The sequence below is a fragment of the Manihot esculenta genome, chromosome 7 (genome assembly GCF_001659605.2).
Source record: "Manihot esculenta cultivar AM560-2 chromosome 7, M.esculenta_v8, whole genome shotgun sequence".
NCBI classification, from domain to species: domain Eukaryota; kingdom Viridiplantae; phylum Streptophyta; class Magnoliopsida; order Malpighiales; family Euphorbiaceae; genus Manihot; species Manihot esculenta.
In genome coordinates, this window is record NC_035167.2 from 20,196,910 (window position 1) to 20,221,489 (window position 24,580).

Consider the following 24,580-nt stretch of genomic DNA (forward strand, 5'->3'; position numbering starts at 1 on the left):
TCTTCTATTCTATTTTTTCTCTTATATCGTCTTAGCCAAACGATAATAGTTAAAACTCCTAACGGAATCTAAATAGTCTTTTATCATATCCATTTAATTTTCTAAACGAATTATTCATCTATTTGTAAATTCGTTTATATCATTTAATTTTAAAAACGGATTACATATTTGTTTGAGAAATCATTTGATTTTACAAATAAGTTACATATCTATTTATATTTATTTAATTTTACAAATAGATTACATATTTGTCAATAAGTCTATTTGTGTCCATTTAAATTTACAAACGGATTACACATTCTTTTGAAAAATTATCTATATCAATCTAATTTTATAAATATATTACATATTCATTAGATCCATTTATATCCATTTAATTTTATAAATAAATTATATGTCTGTTTGTGAATCTATTTGTTTACATTTAATTTTATAGACAGATTACACTTTGTTTGCAAGTCTATTTATATCCATTTAATTTTATAAACAGATTACACATCCGTTTGAGAAGCCATCTATATTTATTTAATTTTCCGTTTGAGAAGCCATCTATATTTATTTAATTTTTCAAACAGATTACATGTCTATTTGTAAATCTATTTGCATTTATTTAATTTTATAAATGGATTACACATTCATTTCTGAATTCATTTGTGTTAATTTAAATTTATAAAGGGATTATACATCCGTTTCAAAAGTTGTCTGTATCTATTTAATTTTACAAATGAATTACATATCTTTGTATCCATTTAATTTTATAAATAAATTACACGTTTGTTTGTGAATCCACTTGTGTCTATTTAATTTTCAAATGGATTACACGTAAATCTATATCTATTTAGTTTTACAAATGGATTTTATATCCATTTACAAATTCATATGTATTATTTAATTTTATAAATAGATTATATATCCATTTGTTGATCCATTTATATTCATTTAATTAAATCTACATCGGTAAATTATAAGGTATGGGAGTCCTCTTTTTCTATAAAAAGGGAAGGCTCCTCCTCCCTTCAAGATTAGTACATGATCTTTATCCTGTTATGGAATCCTTATATGGGGTTATGAGAAAGTTTAAATATTTTAATTTTGAAATATTTTTATTTAATTTTATTTTTAAATTATTTTTGATCTCTAAGCTAATAATAGACTTTGAATACGAGCTCTCTACGAGTCTAGGTTGAATCAAATTCGAGTTCATTAAATATTTCATAAATTAAGCTTGAGCTTATAAATTTCTTTTAATAAACAAGTTTGAACTTTGAAAATATTAGCTCGATTCGGTTACACTCCTAGTAATTTGAATCACAAATCGATTTATAAACAGATTAACCGTTTGTATTATTAATGGATTTACAAACGGATTTATAATCAGATTAGCCATCTATATTGCAAATGGATTTACAAACAAATTCATAGTTTTCATTACAAGAGGATTTACAAACAGATTGTCTATATGTATGTGCAATTACGTTTGTAAATAAGAGAGTATATGCAAACGAAAAATACAAACAGATAGCAAATTTATTTATATCACAAATAGATATCTCATTTGTGGATCCGTTTGTAATATAAATGGATTGTGTTTCATTTGAAAAAAATTACAAATAAGATTTATATAAACGGAAAAAGATCGGTTTGTGATTCGTTTATAAATCAAATTACAAATAGAATTTCATAATTTACAAATGAATAAATCTGTTTGTAAATATAATTTTTTTTAGTGAAATAAAGTTTTTATTTATATCCATGAAACACGTATATTAACTTGAAGTATCTTTATGTACCCATAAGAATGAATTGACAAGAACTTAGCAGAGACATGCTCATGTATACTTGTATTTGTCTATAAATACCCACACAACACTAATATGAACTATTATACAAAGAAAGCTATTTGCTACTAAAAGTACTAGCAATAGCTCCAAAATTCTCCTACTTTTCAACTACCTTTCTCTAGTTACTCTTTTCAATCCAGCACCTTTTAGCACAGTCTAAAACTCTCAAATTTGAAGGTCATCATTAGGAAACACTCTCAAATTCCTTCAAAGCCTAAAGGAAGTTCAAAAGGGCCAAAATGTTGGTGGCTAATGAGGTCAAAAAACACCTTAAAAGATTTGGATACTACCCAAGTGGTTATACCAATAATTTAATTGATGATTTTAATGAGAGTTTGGAGTTTGCACTTAAGACTTATAAAAATTTTTATTAAATAATGAGCAGATGCTTCAATACATAAAAAAGTTACAGGCCACTGTCGAGCAATATAAAACTCAGGAGGAGATCTCCTTCATGGCTCCGAGGATAATGGAGGAAGCTTCAAATGACACTCCAAGGACTCGGACAAAGGTAATTCAAATGCAGTCCAAGGAGAAGGCAAAGCTGGAGGAAGAGGAGTCGTCAGACGAGACTCCAAACGATGTCGACTGGAAACTGGTACGGGCTGTACAAAGGTAGGAGCAGGAGGAGGATTATGGATTGGACGATGGCTCGCCCCTATTAGAAGAGATCTTAGCAGAGACATTCCCAACCAAGTTCAAACTGTCAAGCTTAGACAAATACAACGGAACAATAGATTCCAAAAGTCAATTGGCGATCTTTAGGACGATAATGCAGCTTCAAGATGTCAACGATTTCATCTGGTGCTGAGTGTTTCCTTCAATACTCACAGGTTTGGATTAGAAATGGTACTAACATCTTAGTCCAAGTTCAATTCAGAACTTTACTCAATTCGCTATATTATTTAAATCTAGATTTGTTACTTATATACATCCTAAAAAGCTCTCCTCTAACTTGCGAAAGATCTGCAAAGGAGAGGGTAAGTCTTTAAGGAGGTTTATCTCACGATTTAATATAGAAGTAATACAGGTAGAGGAATTAAATTGTAACGACCCGGAAACCGGACCGCTACCGGCCCTAGGATCCAGATCGACATAAGGTCGCCGGGACCCGTAGCAAGCCTAACATACATCCTGAATACCTGTCAAATCCCATACATGATCATACATATCCATAATCATGAGAACTTTTTCTTTTCTTTTACCAAGCTCAACCTGTGTATGCACATAAACATAAACATAAACCACACACTAGAGTCTCATCACATGCTCCAATGGGGTATCTCATCAAACATCAAGCTTGGTTGAACATAAACATCACAAAACATAGATCATGTATATACATGGGATTAGCATACTACTATGATCAAGCACAAACTCTAAACTTTCATAAACATCATTACATTACATTCAATACTACATTTTTACATGACTATACTAAACATCACATATTAACATTTATCATGTCCACACTAGCTATTACATGACCATAACTTCAATACTCTTGCTGACCTCCTGGTCTACCCTGTACCTGCAAACCTGGGGATTAAGGGAGAGGGGTGAGCTACTAGAGCCCAGTGAGCAGAATAATGGAACATTATAATTAAAACACATGATAACATGGAATTCATCACATCACAGCTAATCACATCAAGGATGAATTTATCACCAATAGTCCTCCATACATTCCAATAGTACCAGGGGCGTAGAATGGGCCTCGATCTGGTCTTTCTTTTATCATAACATATATATCATAACATTTCAATAATGCCAGGGGCGTAGAATGGGCCTCGACCTGGTCTTTCTCTTACTATAGTGCCAGGGGCGTAGAATGGGCCTCGACCTGGACTTCCATACCATACCATATCACATCATGTCATACCATACGAGGACTAAAGGATCATTCAACATTCATCCACATCATCAACATAATATGCAATGCAACATATTCGTGAAATCTAATGCAAGCAACCTATTATATCTCATGGCATTCATGATGCGTGAATCATGCTAAAACTGATTTATTTATTTTAAAGCATAAGGAGTTATTCCACTCACCTCTGGCTGAAGCTCTAATGACTCTGAAGCAGCTATCTCACTGCTAAGGTCCTCGGTTCCTCGGGTCCGAACCTACACAGGTGGACTCAAATGAGGGACCTAACATACATAAACATGACTCTGAAATACTCCCCAAAAACCCCCTAAAACACCTTAAAACAATCATAGAAAACATGCAAAGGAGGGCTGAACAGGGCACTTTCCGCGGCAGGTTCGGCAGCCGAAAGGCCCTCCAGAGCCGAAAGTCATGCACCTTCGGCGGCACTTTCGGCGGCCGAAGGTTCCCTCCAGAGACAAAACTCATGCATGTTCGGCGGCACCTTTAGCGGCCGAAACTCCCTTCCAGAGCCGAAAGTCCACTTTCGGGGGCAGGGTTCGGCAGCCGATACATGCCACTACAGGCAGGTTCGGCGGTCGAAAGAGCCTTCGGCTACTGAACCTGGTTTCTCCCAAAAGGGCAGAAACTCAGCTCAACATGCATAAACGCCTCCCAACTCATTCAATCATGCATTTTCCTATTCTACAACATGCATACTCAAGCATACAAGCTCCTAGGGGCTTCAAACTATCCAAAACCCCATGTACAACACATCAAACATGCATATCCAATGTACATTGTTCATAAACGCACAGTAAACCCATAAACTCCACATAAACCTATACATACATTTCTACCCCAAGAAACTTCATAAAACTTACTTAAAACATTAAAGGAACTATGGATCTACTCTTACCTCTTGAAGAATGAGAGGAGAGACGATGCAACTTGGAGATAGGAGAGATCTCAACTCTTTGGTCTCCAAGTTCCCAAAACTTGCTCTTTTTGCTCAAATCTCTTCAAATTAACATAAAGCTTGTTAAAACATGAAAGATCGGAGGAAAAACATCAAAAACGAACCATAGGAGAGCATGAACTCACTGTGGCCGAAAATGGGGAGAAAACTCGCCCGTTTCGGCCATGGAGCTCTTATATAGGGCTGGCAGACCACCTTTCGGCAGCCGAACGTGTCCCCACATCTCATGCAAGTTCGACGGTCGAACATGAGGTTCGGCGGCCGAACCTTTGAGACTATCGGAATCCTAACTTGCCCCCCTAAACCATCCAATGTTCGGCGGCCGAACCTAGAAATGCCTCCTTGGTCCTTTTTCATTCAAAACTCAATTCCTTTCTTACTTAAAATCATTAAATACATTAAAACATTTTATGAAAACATGATTTTACCCTTCTAGAGGTCTCCGACATCCGAGATTCCACCGGACGGTAGGAATTCTGATACCGGAGTCTAGCCGGGTATTACATTCCCCCCCCTTAAGAACATTCATCCCCGAATGTTCACCAAACAACACATGCATAGCATAAAACATAAACATTCATACAAAGCACATAAAACTCACCTTAGAAGAGATGAGGATATTGCCGGAGCATAGACTCCCGTGTCTCCTAAGTACACTCTTCGATGTTGTGGTGATTCCAAAGGACTTTCACCATCGGGATTTCCTTGTTTCTTAGCTTTCTGATCTGGGTGTCTAGGATCCGCACCGGCTGCTCAACATAGGTGAGATCCTCTTGGATCTCCACATCAGGCTCACTAAGAACCTTGCCCGGATCCGACACAAACTTTCTCAACATAGAAACCTGGAAAACCGGATGGATTCTCTCCATTGAAGCAGGCAAGTCCATCTTGTACGATACATTCCCAATCCTTTGCAAGACTTCAAAGGGTCCAATGTACCGTGGAGCTAGTTTACTTTTCTTCCCAAACCGAATCACCCCTTTCATTGGAGACACTTTGAGCAATACCAAATCCCCCTCCTGAAACTCCACTTGTCTTCTGCGGACATCTGCATAACTCTTTTGTCTACTTGCAGCAGTCTTGATCCTCTCTCTGATTATGGGCACCACCCTGCTGGTGATCTCTACAAGCTCAGGCCCTGCCAAGGCCCTTTTCCCAACTTCTTCCCAGCAAACAGGTGATCTGCACTTCCTTCCATATAAAGCTTCATATGGAGCCATCCCTATGCTAGCATGATGGCTGTTATTGTAGGCAAACTCCACCAAGGGTAGATGCTGCCTCCAAGAACCGCCAAAATCCAGCACACACATTCTAAGCATATCCTCTATTGTCTGGATGGTCCTCTCTGATTTTCCGTCCGTCTGTGGATGGAAAGCAGTGCTAAAATCCAACCTAGTACCTATGGCATTCTGCAGACTCCGCTAAAACCTGGAGGTGAACTGGGGTCCTCTATCAGACACTATTGAGACGGAAACCCCATGCAGCTTGACAATCTCATCTACATACACCTGCGCCAACTTGTCCACAGAGTAGCCACTCCTGACAGGGATGAAGTGAGCAGATTTGGTCAGTCTGTCCACAATCACCCATATGGAGTCCAATCTGTTGGACGCCGCCGGTAGCCCCACCATGAAGTCCATAGCTATATTCTCCCATTTCCACTCTGGAATAGGTAGTGGGTTAAGCATTCCAACCGGTTTCTGATGTTCCAGCTTCACCCTCTGACATATTTCACAGGCTGACACAAACTGTGCCACTTCCCTCTTCATAGCTGGCCACCAATACACTCTCTTCAGATCTTGATACATTTTGGTGGCTCCAGGGTGAACACTGTATCTGGCATTATGAGCTTCCCTCATAATGTCTCCCTTCAGTCCCACGTCATCTGGTACACATAATCTATTCCCATAGCGGAGGATCCCCTTGCTGTCAAATCTAAACTCTTCGTTCTTGCCTGACTGAACAGTCCTGGCAATCTTCACTAACTCTGGGTCCTCGTGCTGTTTCTAAGCCACCTACTCCAGAAACACGGGTGCCACTCTCATCTGGGCTATCAAAGCACCTGTACCAGACAACTCCAACTGTAGACCTTCATTGATGAGCTCGAAGAACTCCCTCACTACTAGCCTCCTCTCTGCTGAAATATGGGACAAACTGCCAAGTGATTTACAGCTTAAGGCATCTGCCACAACATTCGCCTTACCCGGATGGTACTGGATCTTGCAATCATAGTCACTGAGCAGTTCTACCCATCTTCTCTGCCTCAAATTCAGCTCTCTCTGACTCAGGATGTACTGCAGGCTTTTATGATCTGTGAAGATCTCACATTTTACCCCATAAAGATAATGCCTCCACATCTTGAGTGCAAAGATTACCGCTGCCATCTCTAGGTCATGTGTAGGGTAATTCAACTCGTGCTTCTTCAGCTGCCTTGAAGCATAAGCAATCACCCTTTCATTCTGCATTAGCACACAACCCAGTCCCACACGGGACGCATCACAATAGACTGAGAAGTCTTTGTTACTAGTTGGCAGAGCTAACACTGGTGCTGAAGTCAACCTCTTCTTGAGCTCCTCTAAGCTTTCTTCGCACTGGTCGGTCCACACAAACCTCTGGTTCTTCTTAGTTAATCTGGTCATAGGAGCTGCAATCTTAGAGAAGTCCTGAACGAACCTCCTGTAGTAACCTGCCAAACCCAAGAAGCTCTTGATCTCCGTTACTGTGGTGGGTCTAGGCCAGATAGCTACAGCTTCCACTTTCTTGGGGTCTACCTCGATTCCATTTTCTGTCACCACATGCCCCAAGAATGAAATACTCCTCAGCCAGAACTCACATTTGGAGAACTTGGCATACAAGCCATGTTCCCTCAAGGTCTGCAAAACCAACCTCAGATGATGGGCATGCTCTTCTGCATTCCTGGAGTACACTAAGATATCATCTATGAAGATAATAACAAAGTGATCTAGGTATTGACTAAAGACTCTGTTCATGAGATCCATGAATGCTGCAGGGGCATTGGTTAACCCGAACGACAATACTAGGAACTCATAGTGCCCATATCTGGTCCTGAATGCTGTCTTCGGCACATCCTCTTCTCTTATCCTCAGCTGATGATACCCCGATCTCAGATCTATTTTAGAGAAACAACCTGCTCCAGCTAACTGGTCGAATAGATCGTCGATCCTTGGCAATGGGTACCTATTCTTGGTAGTGACCTTGTTCAACTGCCTGTAGTCGATACAAAGTATGAGGGATCCATCCTTCTTTTTCACAAATAGCACTGGAGCACCCCAAGGTGAGGTACTCGGTCGGATGAAACCCCTATCTACCAGCTCTTGCAACTGCTCCTTAAGCTCCTTCAATTCTGCTGGTGCCATCCTGTAGGGAGGGATAGAGATCGGTCTAGTTCCAGGCATCAATTCAATTTCAAACTCTATCTCCCTAGCAGGTGGTAAACCTGGTAGCTCGTCTGGGAACACATCTAAAAACTCACTGACCACGGGCACCGAGGCGGGCTCTCTAACATGACTATCCAGCTCCCTCACATGAGCCAGAAAACCCTGACAACCCCTCCTGAGCAACCTACGAGCCTGAAGGGCTGATATCAAACCTCTAGGTGTACTCCCCCTATCTCCTCTGAAGACAACCTCTGACCCATCCTAACATCTGAACTTGACTACCTTGTCTCTGCAATCCAAGGTAGCACCATGGGTAGATAGCCAATCCATCCCTAGAATGACGTCAAAATTTGTCAAATCTAGAACCACAAGGTCGGCTGAAAGGCATCTCCCCTCTATAAAAACTGGACTATACTGGCAGACTGACTCTGCCACTGACGGGTCACACTTGGGTCCACTGACCCATAGGGGACACTCTAACCCAGAGACCATCAATCCCAACCTCTCGACGGCCTTCGGAGCAATGAAAGAATGCGATGCACCAGGGTCCATTAATGCATAAACATCTGAGCAACCAATGATGAGATTACCTGCCACCACGGTGTTTGATGCATTTGCCTCCTGCTGTGTCATTGTGAAGATCCGTGCTGGGGTTGATGGACCTTCACCTCTGAAACCCGCTGAAGAAGAGGCTGTACCTCTCCCTCTGCCTCTGCCACTGGCCTGAGTCGCGGCTGGAGCTACTGGCTGAGCCACACTACCAGAGGCTGTCTGCTGAGACTGTGCCATAAAAGCTGCTCTAGGACACTCCCGAGCCATGTGTCCCTCCGGCCCACATCTGAAGCAGGCTGCCATCCCAACCAGACATACACCCTTGTGCGGCTTCCCACACTTTCTGCATACTGCATTATCTACACCTGAGCTCGAGCCACTTCCTAATCCCAGACCTGACTTGATCTTGCTCCAGAACTGGTTCTTCTTAGTCTTGGCTTTACCCCACTTTTTACTGCCTGAAGCTGCTGCACTCAGAGAAGAGGGATCTAACCTTCCCCCACCTGGGGTCTTGGAACCAGAAGGCTGTGCCACTGATTGTTTAACTTTCCCCTCGATGATTGCACTAGCCTCCATCCTCCGAGCCATATCCATAATGGCATGGAAGCTCTCCCTCTCTGCTGACTGAATCAAGGAGGAATACCTGGAATGGAGCCTCATGATATACCTCATTGACTTCTTCTGATCTGTATCCAGATTCTGCCCAGCAAACGGCAACAGCTCCAAGAATCTATCTGTATACTCATCCACACTCATCTCATCTGTCTGCCTCAACTGTTCAAACTCAATCATCTTCAATTCTCTTCAACTGTCAGGGAAAGCCCATCCTGCAAACTCATTTGCAAACTCCTCCCATGATAAGCTGTCCAACCTCGGGTTCACATAGTTCTTAAACCACTCTTGGGCATTCTTACATTTCAGTGTGAACCCAGCCATCTGAATGGCTCTACTGTCATCAGCTCCTATCTCATCTGTAATTGTCTTGACCCTCTCAAGGTACACAAACGGGTCATCACCGATTTCAAATTGGGGAGCACCCAGCTTCATGTAATCGGTCATCTTGACCTTGCTCCCCCCAGATGAGCTAGGCTTAGGCATTTGGGTTACTGGGACAGTAGGTGCTGCTGGTGATGGAGGAGGTGCAGCATCCCCCGGGGTAGGGTTTGCTGTACCTGGATGGTAGGGTGGGGGTGGATACATAGGGTATTGTGGGTACGGTGGGTAGAAAGGTGGATATGGCATCTGAGAGTGATAAGGGTTAAAACTAGGGTAATCCGATGTACCTCCCATCGAATACCCGGGATTATGTGAAAAGGGAGGGTAGTAAGGTGGCTGAACAAATCCCGAGGCCTGAGTGCCTCCTTGAGACTCTCCCATTCCCTCTTCTAACATACTTACTCCGAGACTGCCATCCCTCCTCTGATCCACATCCATCTGATCCCCCACATCTTCTGACATATCCCCTTGCACTGTTCCCCTCACTGATCTGCTTCTACCCAGATCCAAAGACCTTCTAGGGTCTCTTACTGCTCTTTCCCTGCTAGACTTGCTAGACATTGCCCTTGGCAATGCAGGGGTACGGGCACTCATGCCCTCATCCTCCGGTAGTACTCCAGTCAATCGTGTAGATCGACGAGTTCCTCTCATCCTGTTTACTGAAAAATAGCACACATCACATAAACATTAGCATCAAATGGTTCATGTGCAAACACATGAACCCGCATCACATACATCACATATCAAAGCATAACATGAATGCACATGCATATAATCATGGCATTTCACCTCATCATTCAAGACAGCACTATTTATCCTATCCTAGTGGACATGATCTTCCTATTGTGCTTGACCTTCTATAACATCTATGAGCCCGATACTCTAGGTCCGACCACGTGAACCTAGGGCTCTGATACCACTCTGTAACGACCCAGAAACTGGACCGCTACCGGCGCTAGGATCCAGATCGACATAAGATCGCCGGGACTCATAGCAAGCCTAACATACATCCTGAATACCTGTCAAATCCCATACATGATCATACATATCCATAATCATGAGAACTTTTTCTTTTCTTTTACCAAGCTCAACTTGTGCATGCACATAAACATAAACATAAACCACACACTGGAGTCTCATCACATGCTCTAATGGGGTATCTCATCAAACATCAAGATTGGCTGAACATAAATATCATAAAACATAGATCGTGTATATACATGGGATTAGCATACTACTATGGTCAAGCACAAACTCTAAACTTTCATAAACATCATTACATTACATTCAATACTACACTTTTACATGACTATACTAAACATAACATATTAACATTTAACATGTCCACACTAGCTATTACATGACCAGAACTTCATTACTCTTGCTGACCTCCTGGTCTACCCTGTACCTGCAAATCTGGGGGTTAAGGGAGAGGGGTGAGCTACTAGAGCCCAGTGAGCAGAATAATGGAACATTATAATTAAAACACATGATAACATAGAATTCATCACATCACAGCTAATCACATCAAGGATGAATTTGTCACCAATAGTCCTCCATACATTCCAATAGTGCCAGGCGCGTAGAATGGGCCTCGACCTGGTCTTTCTCTTATCATAACATACATATCATAACATTCCAATAATGCTAGGGGCGTAGAATGAGCCTCGACCTGGACTTCCATACCATACCATATCACATCATGTCATACCATACGAGGACTAGAGGATCATTCAACATTCATCCACATCATCAACATAATATGCAATGCAACATATTTGTGAAATCTAATGCAAGCAACCTATTATATCTCATGGCATTCATGATGCGTGAATCATGCTAAAACTGATTTATTTATTTTAAAGCATAAGGAGTTATTCCACTCACCTCTGGCTGAAGCTCTAATGACTTTGAAGCAGCTATCTCACTGCTGAGGTCTTCGGTTCCTCGGGTCCGAACCTACATAAGTGGACTCAAATGAGGGACCTAACATACATAAACATGACTCTGAAATACTCTCCAAAAATCCCCTAAAACACCTTAAAACAATCATAGAAAACATGCAAAGGAGGGCTGAACAGGGCACTTTCGGCGGCCGAAAGGCCCTCTAGAGCCGAAAGTCATGCACCTTCGGCGGCACTTTCAGCGGCCGAAGGTTCCCTCTAGAGACGAAACTCATGCATGTTCGGCGGTACCTTCGGCGGCCGAAACTCCCTTCTAGAGCCGAAAGTCCACTTTCGGGGGTAGGGTTCGACAGCCGATACATGCCACTACAGGTAGGTTCGACGGCCGAAAGAGCCTGCGGCTGCCGAACCTGGTTTCTCCCAAAAGGGCAGAAACTCAGCTCAACATGCATAAACGCCTCCCAACTCATTCAATCATGCATTTTCCTATTCTACAACATGCATACTCAAGCATACAAGCTCCTAGGGGCTTCAAACTATCCAAAACCCCATCTACAACACATCAAACATGCATATCCAACGTACATTGTTCATAAACGCACAGTAAACCCATAAACTCCACATAAACCTATACAAGAAACTTCATAAAACTTACTTAAAACATTAAAGGAACTATGGATCTACTCTTACCTCTTGAAGAACGAGAGGAGAGACGATCCAACTTAGAGATAGGAGAGATCTCAACTCTTTGGTCTCCAAGTTCCCAAAACTTACTCTTTTTGCTCAAATCTCTTCAAATCAACATAAAGCTTGTTAAAACATGAAAGATCGGAGGAAAAACGTCAAAAACGAACCATAGGAGAGCATGAACTCACTGTGGCCGAAAATGGGGAGAAAACTCGCCCGTTTCGGCCATGAAGCTCTTATATAGGGCTGGTAGACCACCTTTCGGCAGCCAAACGTGCCCCCACATCTCATGCAAGTTCGGCGGCCGAACATGAGGTTCGGCGGCCGAACCTTTGAGACTATCAGAAGCCTAACTTGCCCCCCTAAACCATCTAATATTCGGTGGCCGAACTTGGAAATGCCTCCTTGGTCCTTTTTCATTCAAAACTCAAATCCTTTCTTACTTAAAATCATTAAATACATTAAAACATTTTATGAAAACATGTTTTACCCTTTTAGAGGTCTCCGACATCCGAGATTCCACCGGACGGTAGGAATTCCGATACCGAAGTCTAGCCGGGTGTTATATAAATAATGAAATAGCATGTAAGCATTAAAGAAAGGAACACATAACATCAAGATTATGGATTATCTAATCAAGAACTCAGTCGCTACGTACGAATAGTAAATGGATAAAGCCCATAAGTACATGAGGCTGGATGATGAACTCTAAGCATTGAAAGAGGACAAAAGGATGAGTCAAAAGCAAAAGCAAAACCAAAAGTCAGAGAGGCGAGGATATGTGAAGACAAGAGAAAGGCTATAGAGAGGGTATCCGCCAGGCCCATAATCTGAGTGTTAGTCTTGCTAAATAAGACATTTTATGCCAGACCATAAGGCAGGTATCTGCCAGGCCACGCAAACGAGTATTAGCCCCGTTTCACAAAAAGTAACTAAGGTATTTTATGCCAAGCCATAAGGTGAGTATTCACCAGGCCATAATCCGAGTGTAGTCCTACTAAATAAGGTATTTTATGCCAAGTCACAAGGCGGGTATTCACCATACCATAATCTGGGTGTTAGTGTCGTTAAACAAGGCATTTTATGTCAAGCCACAAGGCAGGTATCCGCTAGGCCATAATTCGGGTGTTAGTCCCACTAAGCAAGGCATTTTATGCAAATCTATAAGGCAGGTATCCGCTAAGCCATAATCTGAGTGTTAGTCTAGCTAAACAAGCCATTTTATACTAGGCCACAAGACGGATATCCGCTAGACGAATCTTCGGATGTTAGTCCCGCTAAATAAGGTATTTTATGCCAAGGCTACAAGATGAGTATCTGCCAGACCCGTAATCAGGATGTTAGTCCCGATAAACAAAGCATTTTATGTCAATGTCACAAGGCGGATATCCATAGGCCCATAATTTAGGTGTTAGTCCCGCTAACTAAGGCATTTTATGCCAAGGCCATAAGGCGGGTATCTGTCAGGCCACGCAACCGGGTGTTTGTTTCATTTCACAAAAAGTAACTAAAGTATTTTATGCTAGGCTATAAGGCGGGTATCTGCTAGGCCACACAACTGGGTATTAGTCCCATTTCATAAAAAGTTTATAAAATATTTTATGCCAAGCCACAAGGTGGGTATCCGCCAGGCTGCGCAACTGGGTGTTAGTCCCATTTTACATAAAATTTATAAGGCAAGTTTTAACTGCCAGGCGAGTCTTTTGGTTGTTAGTTCCAAAAGACAATGACAAGTTTCTGCTAAAAAGCACCATAAGATGGGTAACCGCTAGACGGGTCTTTGGGTGTTAGTCTTGGATCGAGACGTACCACGTGCCCTGGATCGTGAAGACAACCATCACCTTCGAATCTAAAGAATTGAAGACTAGTGGGGGATTTCTGATATAATACAATAATAACCCAAAATAGACCATGTGTTGGCGCTCGAAGACAGAGCCACGTGGCAAGAGTCTGATTGGATGATACTCGGTCCCACCAAGGGAAGAAAAGACCTAGACACTTCAGGTCTCAGCTCTTAGTCAAGACTCGCTCTCTCACCTACAGGGCAAGACTTCATGGGAAGTTATTGTTAGAGAACGCAATCCAACAGATCCCTATTACACCTATAATCATGGGATCCTCTATCCACTAACCGATACTAGTTGGATTTACAGGAGATTTGATAACCATATCCATCTTCTTACAGTATAAAAGCAGATGAATATATAGATCAAGGTACACAATTCTTACAAAACTACTATTAAGCTCAAAGCATTACATTACACTCACCCTAATCTTTAGTTTATTGACTTGAGTATCGGAGTGGCTGTTATAGGTACCAACCACCACTTTTTTTTCTTGCAGATTAACCAATTGCAACATAGTTCTGTTTTAGCCACATCAAATATTAATAAAAAGTAATATATAATATACTAAGAAAAAGTAAATGTTATAATATATTACATTTAGAAAAAAATAAAATTATTTAATTAAATATTAATTTAATTTAATTATTATCTATATTAAATTTATATAGTTTTTTATTACTTTTTAGTTAACATATAATTAATATTATATGTATAAATGAGACGAGTAACAAATAATAAAATTATCTAAAATACTCATATTTATATTTATTATAAATTACATTTATTTTGATTAGTTAAATAAATAAATAAATTTACCATTATTAAAAAAATTTTAATTTAAAGCTAATTTTAAATATAATAAGATTACCGATTATAATTTTTATAATCTCTAGATTAGATTAAATCAATCTCATCATAAAATCAAATAACTATTATTTGATCAGTCTTTAACTTTATATCACTTTTGCATATAAATATTACTAAAAAATGAGTTTTTCAAAATCAACAGATCACAACAATTTCAGGAAGAGTGAATTTGAAAAAATAGTCATCACAATAAAAAAAAAAAGTTCAATTAAGAAGAAAAGGTTTATGTATGACCAAACAAGCCTAAAAAAATGCTTCATTCTATATATATATATTTCATATGTAATTGTAATATTACATTTCTATTGATTATTCATTTCTAGGGGTTAAAGTGGAAACATAATTATTGAAGCGGTCAGAAAATAGAGGTGTGTTGTAATTGTTTAATTCTGCAAGAAAAAGAAGGTGAAGTGGTTGGCGTCTACGGCAGCCACTCTGACGCTCAAATCAGTAAACTGAAGAATAGGGTGAGTATAAAGAATTGCTTAGAAACTGATGTTCTGAGATCCAGAAAAATAGGGTTTTACAATAGTTGAGTAAGCTTGTCCCCGGAAGAAGGCGTGCCTCCTCCTTTATGCTCTTTCCCCTTTGTCCGCTAGTGACGTGTAACTGCCTCTCTGCTACAGGACCACCTTTCTTATTGCACTGGTCCGTACGTACGGATACCACAGAGACCCTCTCCATGTCAGGCGGCCATTTAATTTCCTTCGGCGCGCAAGTGGACGGGGCTGCAAAGTGACTGGGCCTGCTGTCTTTCCTCTTGTCAGAACACATAGCCGAATTTCAGCTTTCCTGCTTTGGACTTTTTTTTTACAACCTAGCCTGTTGCTTGTATTAGAATCAGGCTGAAGCAGCTGGTCAGGCCTGCCATGGGGCGCTCCGGGCTTGAGGCCTGTTCCGAGGCCTGTTTTGTCCCTATGGGCCTCGACCCGGCCCAAAAGGGGTGTGAAGCCTGACGGTTATCAATTGCCCCTTTACCTCCTCAGAAGTTATTACATGAGTGATGAGGGATAAATATCGAGAACCCATTATGACCGCACGGCCCAAAGACAGTTCCTATCAAAACGTCTCCTCTTCACTTTACTGTTTCAAAATTCAAATTCTCTCAATCTTTACAGAACCTTCGCTCTCCTTTTGTCTTCTGCACGCTTTGTCCGTCCTGTCTTTCTGCTCCAGTCGTCTTCAAGGTATGCTTCTCAAACTGCTATGGATAACCTGAAGCTCCCTGATGTCATTAATCTAGAGTCTAGTATTACTCCTTCCACCTTGAAAATTTTCTTTTCTTGGGAGTATCTGGAAACCCCTTTTTTTCATATTCGGGCTCCCTATCGTAATGAGAGGATCGTTCTTCCTGATCCTCCTCCCTCTGGTCTGATCGACCCTTAGAAAGATCGCAGCTTGGTTTTCTTCGTTAAGCAGCACAAATACGGCTTAACTTTTCTTTTCTCCCCCTTCTTCACTGAGGTCTTCCGGTATGTAGGGATAACTCCTCAGATGCTTGCTCCCAATTCCATTCTATTCATGTGTTCCTTTGAGTCTGTCAGTCTGAGCTGGGGAATCACGCTCACAGCGCGTTTATTTGTTACCTTTTTTCGACTGGTTAGGGCGAGTCAGGACATTTACTATTTTGCCCTCCGGGGAGGGCTATCCATCTTTTCAGGTCACAAGGACTCAATCAAAGACTGGGTAGAGGGGTTCGTAGTGGTAGAGCTGAAAAAGGACTCCGGTTTGTCTTGGGAGGTGATCTCCTTTAGGAGGATGTTCCTCTAGGCTGCAACGATCTACCCCAGCTAAGCCTTTTTGAACAGGTCGGCTACCTTCGACTGACTTCTATTGAATAGAAGTATGATGTTGAAAAATGCATGTTTGTGTCCAGTCTTCAAGACTGCAGGGATGCAGGTATTTTACTCCATTTAATTGCTTTGCTTTTTCCTTCTTGATTTTCCTCGAATGCCTTCCTAACTTGTTTTGGTTTCTTGTCTCTGCAGCTTCCCAAGTTCCTATGGACAAGATCAAGCGTCCCAAGAATTTTAGTCTATCTTGGGAGAGCATGAAAGCTGCCCTGGATTCTTTTCGAGCTGGGCGGTCTATGGTCGGTGCTACTCAGGAGGTGGCCCATGTCATCTCCTCCAGGTCGGTGGGCTGATCCATTGCCCCAATCTCGATTCCCTTTCGACCCTCTAAGCCGAGCTACCGGGGTGCTAGGACCTCCAAGCCTTCTGGCCGCAGCAGGTCCAGCTGTTCTCCTCAATCTCCCCAGGCCTCCGGATCCAAACAGGCCTCGTTGCGATCTCCCTAAAGTCTAACATGATTGACGAGCCAGTTGAGGACTCGGGTCCTACAAGGGCTGAGGTTGCTCCATCTTCTAGGGATGCTCCTAATGAGAGATTCAAAGTCTTTCCAGTCGAAGGGAGGGTTCTCGAGGGTAGAAAGGAGGTCGTCCTGGCTGGTGAAGGCATCCGAGAAGCTGGTGCTGAGGTCGCACCTATTGATAAGGGCAACCCTAAGGAGAGGGCTAAGTCCAAGTTGATTGCTGCTGTCTCTCATTGGAAGAAGACCTCGGCTGGCAATGATGTCGTTGCCCAGGAGGCCACCAGCAAGCGAGCTCTTCCCTCCAATGCTCCTGCTGCGGCTCCTGCCCCCAAGAAGCCTCGGGCTTCTAAGTAGCCAGCCCTAGCTCTGCCTCCCCTTGAGAAGGAGAAGACTTCCGTGGTGCCCTTGCTTTCTGTCCCTGATAAAGAGATTTTGAACACGGAAGACATCACCCACCAGTCTCCGGCAAGCGTTATTGCACAGTGATAGAGCATAATTTAGACCATTTTATCATGATGTTATTGATGTTCATTTACACTTTTTCTGCCTAATATTGTGGTTTTGATCTTATTTTGCAGAAAATGGTGTAAAGAGACAATCTGGTGAAAATGCCCTTAAAACTGCCTAAAAAGAGACAAAAGAGAACAAGCTTGTTGCATAAGTCAAGTTGCAGAAAAAGCCAAATATGGAAAGTGCCAAATAAGGAACGTGTCAAATATGGAAAGTGCTAAATAAGGAAAGTGTCAAATAAGGAAAGTGCAGAAGCGAAGTCCAATAAGGAAAGCGCAGTCAGTAGATTATTTGAAATTCAAATTGCAAATCTTTCTTTCCTTATTTTGAATGTGAAGACACCTCAGCTGTCAGTTCTGCCTATTCAGGAAGCCAAATCTCAAGAAGATGCACTTGCCTCTCCAGCATTCAAAATTCAAAATTCAAATTTCAAAAGGAGGCTCCACCTATTGAGGTAAGTTAGGGCAACACTCCTTGCATATGAAGACCTAGCCGCATGCCTCTCTCCCTCTCTAGACCTAGCCGCCGCCTCCCTCTCTCTGCAGAGCAACTTGGGCGGCAAGTTGTACAAGGGCAGCCTCTTGGGCAGCAACTTAACAACTTGGGCAGCAAGTAAAGACCTAGGGCAACACTTTCAACTATAAAAAGACACATAAGGAGCCTCCCCATGCTTTTTCTGCTCTCCCTTGGACACATATACAGGATTGCAAGTGGCCACATCTCTTCTTCATCTCTTTCTTTTTTTTTTTATTTTGTTTCAGCCATGAGTGGCTGAAACCTTTTTTTTTTAGTTGAAGATTGGTTGATAATTTAGTTGTTTTATGCATTGGGAGATCTGAACACACATTGTTTAACTTTTATTTTTCAATATTCATGCAATCAATGCTTAATTCCATTGTTGTTTTGTTATTTTGATCAATATGGCCAATTGATTCTTGATTGCAAGGTAATAAATTGTTAGTTTTGATAATTTTGAGTCCGTAATTGCTTGGATTGTTCAAACATAAGTAACTCTTGGTGTAAAAACTAAGAAAATTGCATGATCTAGCGATATCACCATGCGTTTGGGTAGCTAGAATTGGGTCTCTCTATTTCTTAATGCAATTGACAGTTGTTAGATGTCTAAGGCCCAAGGACGTTCCTTTGCAACTTGTTGATTAGTGATTAGTTAAAGAACGTTCCCTAATTAATTTATGCTTAAGGAGAGATATGGTGGTGAGAAGCGTCTTCCATCTCTATAACTAATTTATTGAATCAAATAAAGGAACCTAAGTATCAATGATCAATCCCAACAACTGAAGTTGATCCAATTCTTCAACCAGAGCTTTCTTATTATTGATTTCTTTTATTTTAATTATTTGCCTTCTTTTATTGCTTTCAGTATTAGATTAATTAAATCAATCTCAAAACCCCCTTTTTACTTTACTTGCGATTTACTTTCACTTTACTTTTAGTTTCTTTGCTTTCAGTTAATTCTCTTGGTCTTGATAAGGAAGATAGGTAAGTTTTCAATTTCCTGTGGATTTGATCCTTTCACCACTGTCTACAGTTGTAAGATTGTTGATAACCATAAAAGTTATTTTTTATCGGCTTCGACAACCGCGAGTCAAAAATTGGCGCTGTTGCCGGGGAATTGATTTAACTTATTTGTTTTTCTTTCATGACTAGATCTGAACTCAAGAAACTGATTCATGGCTGAGGCACTACAAAAAAACAGTGATTTAGCGACCAATATTTTGGTCGCTAAAACCAAGAATTTGGTCGCTATTATGACATACCGACCATTTAGCAACCAAAATGAAATGGTTGGTGTTTGGCCAGTCGCTAAAGTTTTAGCGACAATTTGAACATTAGTCGCTAAAATAGCGACAAATCAGCGACCAATTTTTGGTCGCCAATTTGGTGTCATGGCAAATTAAGTATTATAAATAGTAGTCGCTGTTTGGTAGTTAATTGGTCGTTAAAATTTGATCACAAAATAGTCGTTGTTTTGGTCGCTATTTTGGTCGTTATTTCGTTGATGTTTGGTCGCTGCAGGGAAGAGCATTTAGTAGCTATTTGATCGCTAATTTGGTGTCATGACAAATTAAGTATTATAAATAGTAGTCGCTGTGTGGTAGTTAATTGGTCGTTAACATTTGGTCGCGAAATAGTCGTTGTTTTGGTCGCTATTTTGGTTGTTATTTCGTTGATGTTTGGTCGCTGCAGGAAATAGCATTTAGTCGCTATTTCGTCACAAATTAGTAGCAAAATCAAAAAAGTATTCGTTATTTAATTTGCTTTTGTGGCTGATTGGTCACTAATAAATGTATTTAAATCTGATTCATATCATTTTTCAAATAATTTCATAAACCTGCTATAATATCAATATGTACACATACATTCCAAAACATAAAATATCGAAGACAATATATACACATCAACTTCATCAACTTCATTTCATAATTTTGCAATCTAAAAGTCCAAAACATTAATATAGTTCGATACTAAGAAACTTAAAATATATCAAAATACATAATAGATCCAAATAGTGTCAAATTCATATCATAAAATATATTAAGTCAGTGAGAAATGGCCTCATGCTAATCCATATATGAATCACCAGGATGAATATCAGATGATGATGGCATCAATGAGGAAGACTGTTGTCCCATCTTCGCTGCCCTTAGTTCATCACGCATTTGAGCTATCATCTGATTTTGGTCCTCTACAAGTTTTTGCAAACTACTATACTTCTCTTCAAACTTTGCTTCAATTTCCTTCCTCCATTCTGGTGATTGGGATGATGGAACATTTGTTGATGCTCCCCCAGTTCCTGTTTGAGAGAAGGCGGAAGAGGCAGCACTACCTAAACCATAAACTCGACTTCCTTGCCATCCTCCCGCTGCAGTAATGAACAAATGATTCTCATTAATAGTTCCTCCATCTCCTTCCACATGATCTGATCCCATATGATCTAAACCATAAATTCGATATTCAGCAACCCATCCTTGAGCCTATTATACATCCACTGTCGATTGGCACTCATTTTCCTACACAAGATATCTATAGTGAAAATATATAAATTAAAGTCAGAGAAATGAGAGGTGGAATTAAAGTAAAAGATGGTTCCAAAGTATCCTAAGAATTAACCATTTAACTACCATATATTGCACAATTCTCCTAAGACAAGAGTTGCACTTGATTCAGAATATGAGGACCCAGCTAGAAGAACTACCTATAATTATTTTTGAATATAAGGAGGCTTTTCCTATGAGAACCTGAACTTCAACTTTCATATAATTATTTTTGATTGAAAAGATAACTACGCAATAGAGAATTAAATTTTTAAACAGATGATAAGTAGACTTGCATGAAGCAACAAGAGATTTAATGTTCTAATAACTTATAACAATTCAATTAATGATGACAAAGGCACGCCACAGATAATGCAAGAAATACATATTTGATAAATACTCTCTCTTGCGAATACTACCAAGATTGCATAATTTATATTTAGAAAATATGTTTTGTAGAAACTAATATTTTTTTTAGATAATATATTTCAATAAAATAGCATATTTTAAATTATTTGGTTTTAATTTAAAAAATAAATAATGTTAATCAATTTATGCATAGTAGTTCTTCAATTTTTTTAAAATAACTTATAATTTTTTAAAAGGTAAGTTATTTTCTTTAAAAAATATCTCAATTTTTTTTCTTATTAAAAAAATAATTTTTATTAACTAATTTTCTAAATAATTCAAGCATAAAAAATTTAAAAAATTAATGGAGGCTAAAATAGAAACCCTGAAACGTTTTCACTCCACTCTTCCCAAAGGTAAGATTTTCTCACTACTGAGAACTTCCCATTGCCTTTTATTATTCTTTTTATTTTTAAGAAATTTTATTTATTATAAATGTAGTAAATATTCACTAAAAAACTTTTATTTTATTTTTAATAGGTCGAATATTCTAATTTTTAATTGATCAATTCTGTTACTGCATTTATATAATATATATAACTATATAAAAAAACAATGGTCATATTTACAATTTTAAAGAATTATTTATTTATTTTTTTTAATTATATAAATTGTTGTGTATTAAATAAAAGCCTTCTTTTAGAGGGCAGATTCTATTGGTGATTATTAGTCAACAGAAGTATGTTCTATTTCTAGCAGGACAAAACAAGTTCACTTTCTCCAGAGGCAAATAAACAATAAAACTTGAGGCCCACTTTTTAACCAAACAAGGTTAATTCATTTATGTAAGAGAATTGCTAGGAAAACAGAAGAGAAAAGAAAGACAAAAAGAAACCCATCAAATATCTGCAAAGCATGCACAAAAAAAAAAAAAAAAAAAAAAAAAAAAAAACCTTCCCTGGATAAACACAATGAAAATGCCATAAAATGCTAACCATTCAATCCAACTGCATGATTCACAATTCCCTAATAAGAAAACAGAAAAAAAAAAAATCCAGATAGCCAGTAACCATGATTCACAATTCTTATGCTGAGAATGATAGCAAGATTGAAAAGAATGTGAAGACGAGGTTTGTAAATTACGTGCAAGAGAGGCAGAGTTGAAATGTGAAATGAGCAAAATTAAGGAGCTAAACATAAAAATTGGAGATGACTTTAAGTATATATATTGAGAAAATTGTTGCAGGAAGATTCACGCATTACAAAAGATTTATGTAATTTGTTTTGTTTTTATTTATTTTTTATGTGCACTTGTATTCAAACACTAGAGTGCCGTAAGAATGACAATTTAAAAAAAAAAAAAAATTGGAAATTGGGGATTGATTTAAAAATAACAAGAAAAATTTACTTCATTTCAGCTTGTCATATATACACAACCATTACATACATTAACCATTTCTTAATGATGTTTTAACAACAACAGCTTCAAATAGAAAGCATAGACCGGCAACAGTGAATCCAAACCAGCATCAGCAACTATAAACAACAGATTTAAATATTTTCACTTGTAGAAGTTCTCCTAGAATTTTTAAATGATTCAGTGCTCTTCTGTATAATTTATTACAAACAAAATGAAATCTTAATAAAATTTCACAGATAAACCATACTTATCTACAAAAATCAAAGCTTATGAGTTACCCTTACAGTTAATTTTGGCCTATTCCCTCCATTCTTTCCTATATATACTAGCTATGAATGTGGAATTTGTCGGCACTCTTGAGTTGAGTTATATGCACTCTTGATTAATCTACCAGCAGAAAATTTAAATGCACATTAAAAAGCTCTTAGCACTGCAAAGTAGAATAAGAATTGGGCAAAGTAACTAGCATTTTTTTAATCACCAACAAAAAAATTTAATCCTGGGAAAAAGTTTATAACATGGAATTGGATTGTAATCAGATGGCTGACAGACAGGATGGAAGAACGGGATTGCTATATAAGTTTTAGGAATAAAATCACTCAATCCACCTGAAAAAACATTACCAAGTTTAAGAATTGAAATTTCACCCAAGAAAACACATCTCTTTGTATGGATTATAAGACGTATTGTATACAGAGGAAAAAAGAACCATAAAGACATGGGAAGAAAATACTAAACATTAAACAACCTATTGCTTGGAACTAAAATTGAAACTTGAGGTATGACAGTTTATCATTTTCATCTTGGGAAATTTATAAGTTCAAGAAATTGAAAAGCATCAATTCATAAAGATAAATCGCAATGGCTGAACATGCTTCACTTGACCACTTAGCAAGGCAACAAGCTAGGATACTAGGCAACTACTTTCAGCTAATTACTACATTCAGAATACAGGAACATAAAAAAAAGCAGAGATACAACATACCCAGAGACAACGAGCGGGAGCTCCTCGAATCGATGCCGAGGCACGAAGTTAACCGAGCTGAAGAGACCGCCGAGTGCAAGGGAAGCAGAGATTGGAGAGCATCCAACTGAGGAACTGACCTGAAACAATAGTCAAAATAACTTTTATTATCATAATTATTCGAAGAGAACCGGTAGAAGGAAACAACCTCAACTGCAACAATCAACATTCAAATTAAAAATATCCTGGAAAAAAAAAAAGGAAACAAGCATTGGAAGGGTTGCAAAAGGAATTGCCTTGGAGATGTAAGAAATGAGCGAGAAAGGAGCTGTGAGGAAGGAATAGGATTGGGTTTAAGGGTGGGCTTGTTCACAGCAGATTTGAACAGAGAAATGCTCGACCTTGAGAGAGGACACGAACCAACAGTGATTGATTCGCTGAGAATCGCGAGAGGATACGAACCAACTGCAAGCGATGATGGATTTGTGGAGTCAGGACGCGAAGACGATGGGACGAGAGGTGAGGGCAGACGGTGGATTTGTGGAGGTGATGGCAGAGGACACGAGACACCAGGATGCGAGGTGAGGGTAGAGGAAACGAGACCACAACCACGGCAGACGGTGATGGATTTGTTGAGACACGATGGCAGACGGGATGCAATTATCAGAAGAAAAAAATGAGGAAGGAGGTTGGCTTAGAATAGGGTATCAAAACTAGGGGTGAGCACAATTCGGCTTAAACCGAATCGATTAATTTGAAAAATCAATTTGGTTTTTTATTTATTTCAGTTCGGTTCAGTTTTTAATTTTAGAAATTATAGTTATTTCAGTTCGGTTCGGATTTGATAAAAAAATCGAAATAACCGAACCAAACCGATTAGTCATAATAATATGTTTTTTCAATAATATAGAGAAATTAAATTATATTAAGATTAAAATATTTTAATTAAATTTTAAACTACTAAAAATAAAGTGTAAAAAATAAAAAATTTATTAAAAGTCGAAACCGATCAAATCGAACCGAAT

At 39.3% G+C, this 24,580-nt stretch overlaps 1 protein-coding gene across 1 annotated transcript; it reads right to left on the reverse strand.

The window, feature by feature from the left end:
• Nucleotides 1-20,166: 20,166 nt before the first annotated feature.
• LOC110618851 lies at nucleotides 20,167-24,249 on the reverse strand (the record flags this gene model as incomplete). Its single annotated transcript, XM_021762113.2, has 3 exons — nucleotides 20,167-20,812; nucleotides 23,577-23,695; nucleotides 23,852-24,249. Coding segments are annotated over 3 exons (606 nt in total), but the record flags the coding sequence as incomplete, so codon positions are not given.
• Nucleotides 24,250-24,580: the final 331 nt, after the last annotated feature.